Source organism: Esox lucius, chromosome 13, assembly GCF_011004845.1.
Source record: "Esox lucius isolate fEsoLuc1 chromosome 13, fEsoLuc1.pri, whole genome shotgun sequence".
NCBI lineage: Eukaryota > Metazoa > Chordata > Actinopteri > Esociformes > Esocidae > Esox > Esox lucius.
Genome location: NC_047581.1, coordinates 39,464,974 through 39,482,313, shown reverse-complemented (window position 1 = coordinate 39,482,313; position 17,340 = coordinate 39,464,974). Strand labels below are relative to the sequence as shown.

The 17,340-nt window shown below is 40.0% G+C and overlaps 1 protein-coding gene across 1 annotated transcript in view; it reads right to left on the bottom strand.

The window, feature by feature from the left end:
- The window catches only part of adamts3 (ADAM metallopeptidase with thrombospondin type 1 motif, 3), a 107,056-nt gene that overhangs the window by 41,536 nt on the left and 48,180 nt on the right, over positions 1-17,340 (bottom strand). Inside the window, exons 6-9 of the mRNA XM_034296557.1 lie at positions 8,447-8,530; positions 6,963-7,119; positions 462-476; positions 99-204 (exon numbers count right to left, since the gene is read on the bottom strand). Of these exons, the coding sequence (XP_034152448.1) occupies positions 99-204; positions 462-476; positions 6,963-7,119; positions 8,447-8,530 (362 nt within the window). The remainder of the gene's footprint in view (positions 1-98; positions 205-461; positions 477-6,962; positions 7,120-8,446; positions 8,531-17,340) is intronic.

Here is a 17,340-nt window from a genome sequence, read left to right as displayed (position 1 = left end):
CCTCGATAAGCCAGTTACCTCACTTTGTAGTACACCCCTCAGAACTTACACATGAATCACCCCCATGTTAACACAGGGAATATTAGATCAAAACTTACACATGTCCAGTCTCATGGGCCACAACGAAGGCAGAAGAGAATCCATCCTCGTGGTTTAAGGTGCAACTCCGGACCGGGTGGCACATGCCTGTTACTGGGGCATAGCCTGGTACCGACAGGAAACAAGGACGGTTAAAGAAAAGCATTATGATATTGAAATGGTGAAAGAAATACAATATAAAGACACAACTACACTACACTGTCCCCATCAGTCCAATCACAACTACACTACACTATCCCCGTCATTCACATCACAACTACACTACACTGCCCCAATAAATCCCATCACAACTACACAACACAGTCCTATAGAGCCCTCAACATGACCTCTTCCTACCAGTCCTATAGAGCCCTCACCATTACCTCTTCCTAGCAGCCCTATAGATGTCATGGTTCAGGGAAGGCAGGACACGAGGCACAGAGTGAGTACAGGGAAACGTCCTTTTAATTGTAATGCCAAAACAACAAAAGGAGGCAACCTGTGAACTGAAGCACAACACAACACAGGCACAAACAATGATCCACAAAACATGGAGAAAAAACTGAACTTAATAGGGTCCCCAATAAGAGTAAACAGCGCAGCTGCCTCTAATTGGGGACAACAAAACTCAAGTGTAGAGATGCCTAGAGGCATCCCCATGGTCAGGCACTGGCTGTGGCCCCCAGGCCCATAGAGATGCCTAGAGGCACCCCAGCCTGGATCTGACAATAGTGCCCTCACCATTACCTCTCCATTACTTCTCCCAGGCAGTCCCTATGAAGCCATTACACTTCCTTAACAACTCTGAAGAGCCCTTACAACTACCCCTCCCTATCTGTAGAAAACCACTAGAGTGGGTCTGAAATGGATCTTAATTAAACAAATAAGGTAGAGGGGGTCTCTATCTAGCTAGAACAGAAGGGTCAAAACGGTTCCATGGAGGAACGAGTATCTGCAGGTTTTCGCTCTCACCTTGTACATGATTGATTAATTAAGTCACTAATTGGTTAGTTTCTACACTCACTTGGTTTTTTAGGTCTGACCTGGCAACCAATTCATGGAAAAAACAAGAACCGGCAGATACTTGGCCCTCCGTGGAACCAGTTTGACACCCCTGAGCTAGAAGCTCCATGTTATAGTCGAACAATGTCAGATGCCAGGACCATCTTTTATCCTGAACATGATGAATTCAATTTTATTTTTCAACCATTAAGATAAAATGAATGTGTTTCCAAGCCAATGCTAATTAGGTATCAGATCACGATGTAATGAAAGAGAAGTCAGAAAAGCTCAAACGAAATGTTAAACAGACAGTTATGGCCATTCAGGAGCTTGATTAACAAACAATGGTATCTTGTCTCCTGATATCTCCAACTTGCAGCGGCAGAACACTGCAGCTCAGTTTCCTGTTGCATTGGTCATTCACAAATAAAAGAGCTGTGAATGTGTAGTCTCGGTTCTAACTTTTGCTTTTGCCTTTGGAGTCCACACTTGATGTCACTAGACATTATCCTAAGATGACCTAGGGAGCTATCTATGAAAGAAAAACAAGTGATTTGGATGTTAAAAGAAAGCAAGACCTCAAACAATTGATTTTGGCATAGCCAAATCAAGTTTGGAATGTCCTGAATAAAAAGAATGGCTGGTGTCTTCAGCAATTGACATCGATCAGGTCAGCCAAGAGAAACAAGAGCAGTTGATGACAGAACAATTACCAGAGCTGTGAATAACAATCCTAAAATAAGTGTCAGTGAAATGACCTCCAACATCCAGAATGCTGAGGTGAAAGTGTCAAAATCTACTGTTCACAGAAGACTTAAGGCTACAGTGCAAAATGCAACCAAAAACAGAAGGGCCAGATTAGACTTAGCTAAAAAGTACAGAGATCATCCAGTACAGTTTTTGAGGTTTAATGGACAGGTGGGATTAGGTTGTACCTTTATCAAAGTGATGGGAAGACAAAAGTGTGGAGAAAAGGAGGAACTGAAGATTATCCAAACCATTCCACCTAATATGTGAAGCATGGTGGAGGTTGTCTCTAGGCGGAGGTAGTGTCATGGCATGGGCATGCATGTCTTCATCTGGAACAGGCTCACTCATTTATGATGTAACAAATGATGCAGCAATAGAATTAATTCAGAAGTTAACAGAAAGATCTTGGCTAACAATGTACAAGAAAATGATGTAGCAGCAGTAGAATTAAGATGTGTACAGAAACATTCAATGTACAAGAAAATGATGCAGCAGTAGAATGAATTCAGAAGTGTATTGAAACATCCAGTGTACAAGAAAATGATGCAGAAGTAGAATTAAGAAGTGTATTGAAACATCCAATGTACAATAAAATGATGCAGCAATAGAATGAAGAAGTGTATGGAAACATCCAAAGTACAAGAAAATTATGCAGCAGTAGAATGATTTCAGAAGTGTACACAAACATTTAATGTACAAGAAAATTCCACCAGACTCATTGGCTGTAGCTTCACCATGCAACAGGACAATGACACTGCAAAAAACACTGCAAACACAACCATTACATTCATCAGGGAAACATATGGAAATTATAAATGACTATTTCTTAATTTAAATCCAATTGAACATGCATTTAACTTGCTGAAGTAAAGACTGTCAGACACTCCTTAAAAGAAATATCTCAAAATGGCAGCAGCAGAAGCTTGGCAAAACATCTCAGAGGATGATACCAAGAGTGGATATATTGTGATGTAGTGGATCTAACAAGTCTTTATAAATGCAAGGTGGTGGAGTGGATCATTAATAAGTCTTTATAGAACAGAGGTGCTAACCTCAGTGGACAGCTACAAATTGCTAATTCTGTGTTGTAAAATGCTAATTATTGGTGGGTCTAGTGCAAAATTCTAATCCTTAATTGGCCTGGTGCTAAATGATAATCCGCACTAGCCCTATTGCTAAATGACAATTCTCCCTAGCCCTGGGGCTAAATGATAATCATCTCTACCCCTGGGGCTAAATGATAATCCTCTCTACCCCTGGGGCTAAATAATAATCCTCTCTACCCCTGGGGCTAAATGATAATCCTCTCTACCCCTGGGGCTAAATGATAATCCTCTCTAGCCCTGGCGCTAAATGAAAATGTGTCTGATATTTAAATCTAATGCTAAGTGGCCATTGTGCATAGTGTAAATCGTCAATTTGTCTGATGCTAAATGTTAATCCTCAGAATCCCTGCTTTTAAATGATAATTCTCAATGGACTCAAAGCTAACTCCCAATCGTCGATGTGTCTGGTGGTAAATGCTAGTCTTCAGTGGCCCTATTGCTAAATATGAATCCTCAATCAGTCTGCCTATTGTATACATTTTTCAACTTCGTAAACTATGAGTTCGTTATAAATGTCACACTATGGTATCAGGACAATATAACAAACCAATTAGGCATGATACAGCAGCATCTCAGACCACTGGACAACTTTAGGCCACTATTACGAAGGATGTTAGCCACTGAAACAAAAAATCTCTTAAAACAATGGACAGTAGAAAACACTCAAAACAACATACAGTATAAAATCTACCATCAAACCCATTGTTTGAGGACAGAGCACAACACTATGATGTGTTATTTTAGGGCTGATCACCTGTATTGAGCACAAAAAATTAAAAGACCACTGCAAAATTATCAGTTTCTTTGGTTTTACTATTCATAGGTATGTGTTTGAGTATAATTAACAGTTTTGTTTTATTCTATAAACTACTGACAACATTACTCCTAAATCCAAATCCAAATATTGTCATTTAGAGTATTTATTTGTAGAAAATAACTGGTCAAAATAACCAAAAAAATATGCATTGTTTTCAGACCTCAAATAATGCAAAGAAAAAAAAATCATATTCATTTTTCAACAACAAAATACTAATGTTTTAACTTAGGAAGAGTTCAGAAATCAATATTTGGTGGAATAACCCTGATTTTTAATCACAACTTTCATGCGTCTTGGCATGCTTTCCACCAGTCTGTCACATTGCTGTTGGGTGACTTTATGCCACTCCTGGCATAAAAATTGAAGTAGCTTGGCTTTGTTTGATGGCATGGAGCATTATCCTGCTGGAAAAACCAATTCTCAGAGTTTGGAACATTGTCAGAGCAGAAGGAAGCAGGTGTTCTTCCAGGATAACCTTGAACTTGGCTTGATTCATGCGTCCTTCACAAAGACAAATCTGCCCGAATCTAGCCTTGCTGAAGCATCCCCAAATCATCACGATCTTCCAACAAATTTCACAGTGGGTGCGAGACACTGTGGCATGTAGGCCTCTCCAGGTCTCCGTCTAACCATTAGATGACCAGGTGTTGGGCAAAGCTGAAAATGTGACTCGTCCGAGAAGATGACCGTACTCCATTCCTCTACGGTCCAATCCTTACGGTCTTTTGCAAACTTCAGCCTGGCTCTTTTTTGCTTCTCATTGATGAAGGGCTTTTTTCTAGCTTTTTATGATTTCAGCCCTAACCCCTCGCCGTGTACTTCACTCCAGCTGCTGTTTGCCATTCTTTTTGTAGTTCACTTGATGTCATCCTACGGTTGTTGAGTGACATTCGAATTAGTTGACAGTCATCTCGGTCAGTGGACAGTAGTTTTCACCCTCTGCCAGTCTGTAGCTTTGTTGTCCCCAGTGTCTGTCACTTGACCTTGTTCTTATGAACTGTCATCTTTGAAATTTTCAGGATGGAAGCAACCCGATGCTCACTGTATCCCTCTGCCAGTAAAACCAGAATTGAACTGTTTTTTTCCTCTCTCAAAGTTTTGCTTTTCAACTCTTTTGTCATGCTGAATAGTAATGTTTTTATTAAAATGACTTTTGAGGTACTACTTCCACAGTTTTTGCCATCCAGATGGTCCTATTGCAAGAGGATAGTGATGACCACAGCAGTGGTTTTTATACTTTTCCTAGTTAAATTCGATTTGGTTCAAGTAATCACCTAATCAGTACCTCATTAAGTAAAATGAGGTGTGTCTGTGTTGGAATTTAACACACAATGGAATGGAATGGCTGCCATAACTGTAGAGATGCTGATTTAAGAAAAAATAGGAGTGGTCTCTTAATTCTTTCCAGAGCTGTATTTCATACATATATTTACAGTTGTGCTTATAAGTTTGCATAACCTGGCAGAAATTGTGAAATGGTGGCATTGATGTTGAAAATATGACTGATCAAGCAAAAAACTGTCTTTTATTTAAGGATAGTGGTCATATGAAGCAATTTATTATCACATAGTTGTTTGGCTCCTTTTTAAATCATAATGATTACAGAAATCACCCAAATGGCTCAGATCAAAAGGTGTCACACACACAGGTGAAAATGGCAGTTAAAGGTGAATTTCCCACATCTGTGGCTTTTTAAATTGCAATTAGTGTCTGTGTATAAATAGTCAATGGGTTTGTTAGCTCTCATGTGGATGCACTGAGCAGCCTAGATACTGAGCCATGGGGAGCAGAAAAGACCTGCGTAACAAGGTAATGGAACGTTATAAAGATGGAAAAAGATATAAAAAGATATACAAAGCCTTCCAAAAGCATGTCAGTACTGTTCAATCACTTATTAAGAAGTGGACAATTCAGGGATCTCTTGATACCAAGCCAAGGTCAGGTAGACCAAGAAAGATTTCAGTCAAAACTGCCAGAAGAATTATTTGGGATACAAAGAATAACCCACAGGTAACCTCAGGAGAAATGCAGGCTGCTCTGGAAAAAGACAGTGTGGTTGTTTCAAGGAGCACAATATGAAGATACTTAAAAAAAAAATGAGCTGCATGGTTGAGTTGCCAGAAAGAAGACTTTACTGCACCAATGTCACAAAAAATCCAGGTTACAATATGCCTTGACACAACTCACAGCCTCTGGCACACTAATTTGTGAAGTGACGAGACCAAAATAGAACTTTATGGTCAAAACCATAAGCACTATGTTTGGAGAGGGGTGAACAAGGCCTATAGTGAACAGAATAACCTACCCACTGTGAAGCATGGTGGTGGCTCACTGTTGTTTTGGGGATGTGTGAGCACTAAAGGCACAGGGAATCTTGTGAAAATGTATGGCAGCATGTTATCAGAAAATACTGGAAGACAATTTGCATTCTTCTGCACAAAAGCTGCGCATGGGACGCTCTTGGACTTTCCAGCATAACGATGACCCTAAGCACAAGGCCAAGTTGACCCTCCAGTGTCAGAAAAAGGTGATGTTCTGGAGTGGCCATCACAGTCTCCTGACCTTAATATCATTGAGCCACTCTGAGGAGTTCTCAAATGTGCATTTCATGCAAGACGACCAAGTGTATGCAGACTATTGAACAGGGGTCAGTTAATTTTTTTCTTTGTTGCCATGTTTTGTTTTATAATTCTGCCATTCTGTTATGACCTACAATTGAATGTGAATCCCATAAGAAATAAAAGATGTGTTTTGCCTGCTCACTCATGTTTACATATATTTCACCTGTATTGATCACAGTGCAGAAACCACTACCAAAACACTATGATCTGCTGTTATAAGGCTGATCACCTGTATTTGACACAATCTTGAAACCAAAACCAAACCACATCAAACAATAAATAGTACCGCGGCTGCTCCGCTAGTTCTGTGATTAGCAGGTGCTACTGTAGGTTGGGTGTTCACCACAGAGCATTCTCCAAAAGAACAATGTGTCAAGTAAAGTCAACTAGGCCATGAATGTCAGCTGGGGAGCAGGAAATGGAAGTTGGTGAGATTGACAGAACGCTAAAACATAGGGTTACCTGGACCTACTCTATTGGCCACTGGGTGATCGGTCAACAATTAGAGGTCATGTTTAGGAGGTCAAGGATCATGGGTCATGATTATTGGTAGGTGTGTGTAGTTAAAGGTCAGCCTAAGAGTCTTACCCTGCATGCCAGTGGGTCCGAAGCCCTGTCTGGTCAGGAAGATGGCATGATCGTGATGTTCAGAATGTTCTGGGTCAGCCTTCTGTTGTACAAAGGCCCAGCGACAAACATTCTCAAGACTCCTGGATGGGTTCCCTCGTTCTATCAGGTTGATGGACTGACAGAACAGAGAGAAATACTCTTAAAAGCTGATAAAACTAGCAACACTGTCATGAGTTAAATTCCCTCATGGATCACATATACAGTCTTTACATTTTACAGTAAGGTTTAGGGTTAGATACCTGTGTTCTGGGTTAGGGTTATATATCTGTGTTCTGGGTTAGGGTTAGTTATCTGTGTTCTGGGTTAGGGTTAGATACCTGGGTTCTGGGTTAGATATCTGTGTTCTTGGTTAGGGTTAAATATTAAACCTGTGTTCTGACAAATAATAACATACTGACCCTTTTTTATTTATCGTCATAGTTCAGTATAACCATCCTCAAAAGCACCACATACATTAGCATAGTCCAGTATAACCATCCTCAACAAGACCACATATCTTAACATAGTCCAGTATAACCATCCTCAACAACACCACATATCTTAACATAGTCCAGTTTAACCATCCTCAACAACACCACATATCTTAGCATAGCCCAGTATAACCATCCTCAACAAGACCACATATCTTAACATAGTCCAGTATAACCATCCTCAACAACACCACATACGTTAGCTTAGTCCAATATAACCATCCTTAACATCACCACATACCTTAGCATAGCCCAGTATAATCATCCTCACCAACACCTCATACCTTAGCATAGTCCAGTATAAGCCTCCTCAACAACACCACATAGCTTAGCATAGTTCAGTATAACCATCCTCAACAACACCACATACTTTAGCCTAGTCCAATATAACCATCCTCAACATCACCACATACCTTAGCACAGTTCAGTATAACCATCCTCAACAGCACCACATACATTAGCATAGTCCAGTATAACCATCCTCAACAAGACCACATATCTTAACATAGTCCAGTATAACCATCCTCAACAAAACCTCATACCTTAGCATAGTCCAGTATAACCATCCTCAACAACACCACATATCTTAACATAGTCCAGTATAACCATCCTCAACAACACCTCATACCTTAGCATAGCCCAGTATAACCATCCTCAACAGCACCACATACATTAGCATAGTCCAGTATAACCATCCTCAACAAGACCACATATCTTAACATAGTCCAGTATAACCATCCTCAACAACACCTCATACCTTAGCATAGTCCAGTATAACCATCCTCAACAACACCACATATCTTAACATAGTCCAATATAACCATCCTCAACAACACCTCATACCTTAGCACAGCCCAGTATAACCATCCTCAACAGCACCACATACCTTAGCATAGCCCAGTATAACCATCCTCAACAGCAACACATACCTTAGCATAGCCCAGTATAACCATCCTCAACAGCACCACATACCTTAGCATAGCCCAGCATAATCATCCTCACCAACACCACATTGATATGAACTCCAAGAGACTCATCATGGTAGATTTCATTCACCTGTAACAGACAGTAAGACAGTCCTGAAACAGACAGTAAAACAGTATTGAAATAGATAGTTGGACAGTCCATAAAAGACAGTAAGACAATAAGCAAGTCAATGTTGAAATGAACAGATTGAAAACCGAGTAAGAAAGCCCTGAAATAGACAAAGACAGTCTTGAAATAGATAGTAACATGACAGTTACTACAACAGGCAATAAAACTGTCATTAATCTGGTAGTATATCAGCAATGCAACAGGGAGTAAGACACCATTTAAACATAGTAAGCAGCCACTATGTGCCAACGAGCAAGAAATATAGAAATCATAAAATCACAGGAACCAAAAAGAGAGATTGGAGAAAAAAAACAGTTAATTTGCATCAAACAAGCTTCAGCATCAAGTTTCAGAAGACAAATTACACAACAAAGCTGTTAGGCAAAGCTAATACAGGATACAGATGTACACTACTGGATGATGGTGACACAAATTGACTACTAAGTGGATAGTTTGAGCTGTTGATGGCCATTCGAGGCTTCATTAGCATTATTTTAGCAGCAGGATATTATGCTGGCAGCACTGATTTTGACAATTTCAACTATAAAGCCATCATTGAAATGTATAAGTGAAATATACACTCACCAAGGATTATTAGGAACACCTGTTCAATTTCTCATTAATGCAATTATCTAATCAACCAATCACATGGCAGTTGCTTCAATGCATTTAGGGGTGTGGTCCTGGTCAAGACAATCTCCTGAACTCCAAACTGAATGTCAGAATGGGAAAGAAAGGTGATTTAAGCAATTTTGAGCGTGGCATGGTTGTTGGTGCCAGACGGCACACAATCTGCTCAGTTACTGGGATTTTCACGCACAACCATTTCTAAGGTTTACAAAGAATGGTGTGAAAAGGGAAAAACATCCAGTATGCGGCAGTCCTGTGGGCGAAAATGCCTTGTTGATGCTAGAGGTCAGAGGAGAATGGGCCGTCTGATTCAAGCTGATAGAAGAGCAACTTTGACTGAAATAACCACAACAACCGAGGTATGCAGCAAAGCATTTGTGAAGCCACAACATGCACAACCTTGAGGCGGATGGGCTACAACAGCAGAAGACCCCACCGGTTACCACTCACAAATAGGAAAAAGAGGCTACAATTTGCACGAGCTCACCAAAATTGGACAGTGGAAGACTGGAAGAATGTTGCCTGGTCTGATGAGTCTCGATTTCTGTTGAGACATTCAGATGGTAGAGTCAGAATTTGGCGTAAACAGAATGAGAACATGGATCCATCATGCCTTGTTACCACTGTGCAGGCAGGTGGTGGTGGTGTAATGGTGTGGGGGATATTTTCTTGGCACACTATAGGCCCCTTAGTGCCAATTGGGCATCGTTTAAATGCCATGGCCTACCAGAGCATTGTTTCTGACCATGTCCATCCCTTTATGACCACCATGTACCCATCCTCTGATGGCTACTTCCAGCAGGATAATGCACCATGTCACAAAGCTCGAATAATTTCAAATTGGTTTCTTGAACATGACAATGAGTTCACTGTACTGAAATGGCCCCCACAGTCACCAGATCTCAACCCAATAGAGCATCTTTGGGATGTGGTGGAACGGGAGCTTCGTGCCCTGGATGTGCATCCCACAAATCTCCATCAACTGCAAGATGCTATCCTATCAATATGGACAAACATTTCTAAAGAATGCTTTCAGCACCTTGTTGAATCAATGCCACGTAGAATTAAGGCAGTTCTGAAGGCGAAAGGGGGTCAAACACAGCATTAGTATGGTGTTTCTAATAATCCTAGGTGAGTGTATTCTATAGCTGAAATTGTTTTTGGGAAGAACCCTGTACCTGAAAAATTTAAAGAGAGACAGAGGCAGGTAAAGAGTGAGTGAAAGAGAAACAGAGAGAGACAGAGAGGAAAACGAAAGCAACAAAACAAAAAGAGGGAAAGAAAGAGAGAGTAGTGCAGTGCCTAGCGAAGCAGATAATTAAATTGTTCACTGCCAGATTGCCTCAACAGCCCAGACTGCCTGACAGGGACAATTCATGAAAAATAATTTTATGCTGAGGACTTTTCTCCTGGGATGGCAGCTCTGATCTGAGTGGCTGAATCAAAATATCAAATGTTGAAACTGAGAAATGTTATTGTTTCTTGAAAACATATATGGCTACATTGAATTTGATGCCTGCAAACACTTTTCAAAAAAGCTGGGACATGGGCAACAAAAGACAGGAAAAGTTGTGTAATGCTAAATAAAGCTTACTGGAACATCTCACAACAATTAAGGTTAATTGACAACAGGTCAGTATCATGATTGGGTATAAAAAGAGTATCCCAGAAAGCATGAGAAGTAAAGATGAGGAGGGGTTCATCACTCTGTGAAATACTGCGCTGGCAAATAGTGCAACGCTTCTCAATGAATAATTGCAAAGAGTTTGGGGATCTCATCATCATCCTTATGGCTGATCTGTGTGTAAACATGATCCAAAAACGCCAACACCTTCTCTGACCCCGAGCATATTTAAGATGGACGAAGGCGAAGTGGAAAACTGTCCACCTTTCAAATTCTTTATGGGAGTCATGGATGCACTTTCTCCGGATTAAAGAGGAGCAAATAGACATGTATCAAAGCAGAGGATTTACAGTGCCCTCCTTATGTTTTGGGAGTGTAAAAATAGCTACATTTGCAATACAATTAAGTTTGTCATCATGTGGGTGTGACTGAATATGGTCCTGTCATTATGCATTGCATGATTCCATTATGTTTGTGCTAGACATATCATTAAAAGACATGTCAGCAAAATCTTGAAAACCAGTCGATGAAAGTCCTTACAGTAAATACATTAATACATTTGTCTATTAATAACCCTACTGAACTGTTTGTGACACAATCAAAAGGGGAGAGCCAGTTGAACGCTATTCTCATTTTCTGCTTACAGCGACAGGATTTGTCAGTGTTGGTTGTCTTGCTACTTAGACAATCATCGTGACCAAATGGTAGGAGCTACAAACTCATATATAACTACAATTGAATCAGGAGAATCTCTGGAACACGCGGATGTGTTTAGTTTTGCTGTAATACCCACAAGGCATGCTATCAATCAAAGCTAAAGAAATTGGAGCACAAATTTAAAGAAATCTGTTCGATACTCTTTGTTCCCAAACAATAATATAAATTGAAAATGAATACCTTTCCCATATTTTAAATACAAAATATGCAATGCAGTAAAAAATGTAACTAAACAATATTTTTCCAAGGTCTCCTCTACAACTGGGCCCTTGTATACGTTTACACTGTTTAGGTACAAGGGTTAAAAACAACACAGAGAACAGACAAAACAAGATGATCACAGATAGCAGAAGACAAAATGTAAAGGTGTTATTCTCTTAGAGGTCTCAGGTTTTTGTGAATACTGGGCCTGAAAAGGTCTGTGGGGTCCCACAGGTGTAACCCAGGGACAGGGTCTTTGGGGAAATCCATATTGATATTACAGACAATAATACGAACAGTTTTTCTAAACAAATGTATGCCACTTGTCTTCACACAGGGGAAACAGTACAGAGTACACTATACATGTTTTTTCCCATAATGAAATTCAAAAAGTGACATATATTCTAAATTCATTACACATAAAGTGAAACATTTGAAGCCTTTTTTGTTTCAAACTTGATGATTGCAGCTTACAGCTCATGGAAATGAAAAATCCTGTATCTCAAAATAGAATAATAAAAACCTGACCTGAGAATAGCTCTAATCAGCTAATTTACTCCCTGAGGCTTCAGTACACACAACCACAACCATGGGGAAGATTGACAGTTGTCCACAAGACACAGAAGGTCATTTCTGAAAGGTCTGGCTGTTTGCAGACTGCTTTATCAAAGCATATTCATTGAAAGTTGACTGGAAGGGAAAAGTGTGGTAGGAAAAGGTGCACAAGCAACAGGGATGACCGCGGCCTTGAGTGGGTTGTCAAGCAAAGCCAATTCAAGAACTTGGGTGAGCTTCCCAAGGAATGGACTATGGCTGGAGTCGGTCCCAGAGTCCTGGAGGAAGAGTAGAGAGGCACAGAAACCAAGTCCAGTGTGAAGTTTCCACAGTCGGTGATGATTTGGGGTGCCATGTCATCAGCTGGTGTTGGTCTACTGTCTTTTATCAATTCAATTCAGCAGTCTACCAGGATATATTAGAGTATTTCATGCTTCCATCTGCTGACAAGCTTTATGGAGAAGGTGATTTCCTTTTCCAGGAGGACGTAGCACCTGCCCACAGTGCCAAAACGACTGGTAACTGGTTTGCTGCGCATGGTATTACTGTGCTTGACTGGCCAGCCAACTCGCCTGACCTGGTATTGTCAAGAGGACAATGAGATACACCAGACCCAACAATACAGACAAGCTAAAGGCTGCTATCAAAGCAACCTGGGCTTCCATAACACCTCAGCGGTGCTCTCTCTATGGCCAGCAGAGACCTCTACTGGAGGTCTCATGAATAACCCAATAAATTTCCCATTACAAGAAGTGCTTTAAAGAGACTTGACACTTTTTAAAGAGATAAAGCTGTTTTAGACTGACCAGCTTTTGTAGAGGCATTGCAACTACTAAAGGGTGAAAGCAATTATAAAGACACAGAGCAGCTTTTGTAGATGGAGAGGAGCTTAAAGAGAGAGATAATCTTTTACAGAGATGCAGAAGACCAGCTTTAAGAGACACAAATCATACAAAGCATCTTTTAAAGACACAGATCAACTTTTGTAGAGATAGAGCAGCTATTAAAGACACAGAGCACCTTTTGTAAAATCTGAGCAGCTTTTAAAGAGACAGGGCATCTTTAAAAAGAAAAGAGCATATGAGCAGCTTTTAAAGATCAGATTAGGGTTTAAGGAGACAGTACAGAAGAGCCTAATTTAAACAACAGAGCAGTTCTTAAATAGTACAGTGTTTTAAGCAATGACTAGTGTTTTAAAGCAGGTTTTAAAAGAGCAGTGCTGGTCTTTCTGGGCCAACCTTTAAGAGCCAATTAAGCAGCTTTAATAGAAATCTCAGATTTACGAGTGTTTCCAGATGCTAGGGGCACAGCACGGAGCAATAGTGGCTATGAGAGAGCACAGACAAAAAGTTTGCTTAAACATCAGAACACAGAAAACAACACCCGAGAAAACAACTCCATATACAGAACGCATACTTATTGGTTTTTCTCATGATACATACTTCTCCTAAAAATAAAGACTCTTCATCATGTCATGCCAGTACTTCTACAGGTCAACATCAGACAATGGAACAATATATCACTGATCAATAATCAGAAGAGAATATCATGGTCTCTGAATAGAAAGAAGACCAGGCTACATTAGAAAAGAGAATACCTGTAGTATTTCAAAAGAAATCACAACGAAATCACAAGAAATCCCTTTGTGATCCCTTGTGTATGTAATTCAAAGTTACTGTATTCTACTAAAAATACTCTGAGAGCAAGACTAGACCATATTAAAACATCACAACACAGTAGTGTAATTGCAATACATAGGTCAGCTTTGTGGGATTAGTAATCGATTATGATTGCCTTGACTCACTGTGCTCTAGAGAAACATTTTGGCAGCTTGGGCACCTGTGAGCTATGTCTATGTTGAAGCACTGTGAGCGCTTTCCTTCCAGCATGTAAGTGTTCCAGTATAGACTTCCAATTTGAGTGAGCAAGTGTGATAAGAACCAGGAAGCAGTGTGATAAGAACCAGGAAGCAGTGTGATAAGAACCAGGAAGCAGTGTGATAAGAACAAAGAAATCATCTGATGATCACTCCACGGCAGAAAACAAACCTGTTAACATTAAAATTTGTCATTCTATTGAAATAATGCTAATTTTTTATTACAAAAAATCTGTCTCATTATAATAAATAAGCTATACTGATCATATCAGTAGACATGAACGGCTGGCCAACAGCAGCTCATAGGGATTGACATAGTCTTCAACACACACACACACCATATGCTGAATGACACACCTCTTTGTAGAGCAATCCCTGAACATGCTCAGCAGCTCAGGAAGTAATGAGTAAATGTTGTGAGGTTAGATACATCCCTCTGCTACAGAAATCCAACAACAGATTTGGCTGTTTTGCAATTAAAAATATATATAAACACACTAAAATGTAAAACACACTCAAATATACAATTATTTTTTATTCAAACACAGAATTTTTACACAGAATGAAGCAAAAGCCCCAGGTAGGTTATTGGACATACTTCCTATTATATTATTATAGGGGCTAGCATATCAAAAGCCCCAGGCTAGTTATTGGACATGCTTCTTATTATATTATTATAGGGGCTAGCGTATCAAAAGCCCCAGGCTAGTTATTGAACATACTTCTTATTATATTATTATAGGGGCTAGCGTATCAAAAGCCCCAGGATAGTTATAAAAAGCCCCAGGTTAGTTAAAACGTCATTGACTTGGATGGGATTTCTTCTACTCCGACATTATAATGACTTTTGAAAAGTCACAGTTGTCGCAAACTACCAACTTTTATACCTTTCCGAACTACTTAGAAAAACATTTTAAGATTGTGAGCATCCTCATATTCGTAGCTATTGAAATCCTAAACAATTACCAAAAAATATCATTCAGAACAAAACTTACAGCAATTTAAGGAACAAAATTTCACACAGCTTTTAAAAAATATCTGGAATTTTAAACACTTTACATGGATTAGCTCCATTGTATATTTCAGATCTCTTACACTGTATCACTCTTCCCTTAGATCATCAAACCAGTTTCCTTTAGCCATTCCACAGCCTCAGATGAAAACAAAAGGGGATGGTGCCTTTTCGGTGGTGGCCCCTAGACTGTGGAATAAACTGAACATTATTATCATTATACCATTATCATTATTGTGTTCCCCCACCACCGAGACATTTAAGTTTAGTCTAAAACAAATTTTTAGGGACAGTTTAGGGACATTCGTGCTTAACTGTCTTGTTTGCTTGTTTCTATTTATTGTTGTATGTTTTTTTAGACTGCATAACTTTGTACAGCACTTTGTTCAGCATTGGTTGTTTTAAAATGTGCTTTATAAATAAATGTATTTCACTTGACGATATGGCAACATGAAACATCCTTCTACAGAATTGCTATGATGAATTCACTGACAGAGACCCCTCCTTTATCAGACAAATACATTATTTTGAGAATCGTGGAATCTACAAGAAATAATTAAGAAATGTCATTGCTCTCAATAGATTTGAATGTAGGTCATCCATATGAGAGACGCTATTTAACAAGGGTGTCTTTCAGTCATTCACACACTCACTCAGTAAGAGACATTCGCTCTTCTTAACCGGCTCCGCTTATGCGGTCCGGCAAAAAAGATTCTAAAAAGTATTTTACCAAAAAAAAGATATTGTGACTAGAGTAACCATTGGAACAGTATTTCTTGCTACATTTACACAAACTTGGATATCTGATTTCAAAGACGTTTCATACTTCAATGTTTCAAAGTTTGCTGTACCAATGTACTGCCAAAAACATAGTTTCAAAGCATTAAAGCAAGCCTCAGTAACTTTACTAGCAATATTCAAATCTAGTTTGCACTTAATATTATACACTGTACTTTGTCAGAGAGTGCACAGAGAATACACAAATACCAATTATTCATTTTTGTGGGTGAATTTGTACTGTAATTCACCAACTCTTCAAACTGAACCCAAGAAGACTAGAGGGAAAAGGTGCTTTTATACAGGGTTTCAAAGTTAATAGAAATACATGTTTATTCTCTCTCAGCATCTTGTCTTTGACTTGGCCCAGAGATTTTCACCAACTATATTTTCTGACTGCCTCTATCTCTTGAAAAACGGTTTAGAATTATTCCTCTGGACTGTGTTTCTTTAAATGTTGCTCAGAAAAATTAAGGGAACCCTTAATTCACACATGAAGAGTCTCGATGAAGGAAATATATTAAAGATCAAAATCTTTACTGTACATGGTGTAATTCGTTGAGAACAAAATGATGTAACAAAGGTCAATGGAAACCAAAATCACCAAGCGACTGAGGGTTGGATTCAAACTCACACTGAAAAAAAAAAGTTAACAATTGAAATCACAGGCTGTTCCAACTAGTGTGATTTTCATCATGGCAACTCATACTTTGACTCGGTAGTGTGTATGCACTCCACGTGCCTGTATGCACTCCAGACAATGTCTGTGCATGCTCCTGATGAGACCGTGGATGGTGTCCAGAGGGATCTCCTCCCAGACCTGGATCAAGGGCATCAGTGAGATCCTGAACAGTGTGTGGTGCTACTTGGTGGCATTGGATGCACCAATACATAGCCTCCCAGAGGTTTGCAATTGGATTCAGGTCTGAGGAACATGAAGGCCAGTCAATGGCATCAATGCCTTTGTCATCCAGGACCTTTCTACACACTCTGACAATGCCCACATGAGGCCGGGCATTGTCCTGCGGCAGGAGGAACCAAGGACCACTGCCCACACAAGGCCACTAACCCAGGGCGCCAATAGCGGCCTTGCCTATTCTGGTGTCCTCTGGCGGATGCTAGTTGCGCAGCACAGTGCTGGGCTGTAAGCACAGATCCCATTAGAGGACGTTGGGCCCTCATGCCACCCTCAAGAAGTCGGTTTCTGACAGAAAGTCGGTTTGGTCAGAAACAAGCACACCAGTAGCCTGCTGCAGGTCATTTCGTAGGGCTCTGGCAGTGCACCTCCTTTTCCTCCTCGCACAAAGGAGAATATACCAGTCCTGCTGCTGAATTGATGCCTGTCTATGGCCCTGTCCAGCTCTCCTTGTGCAACGGCC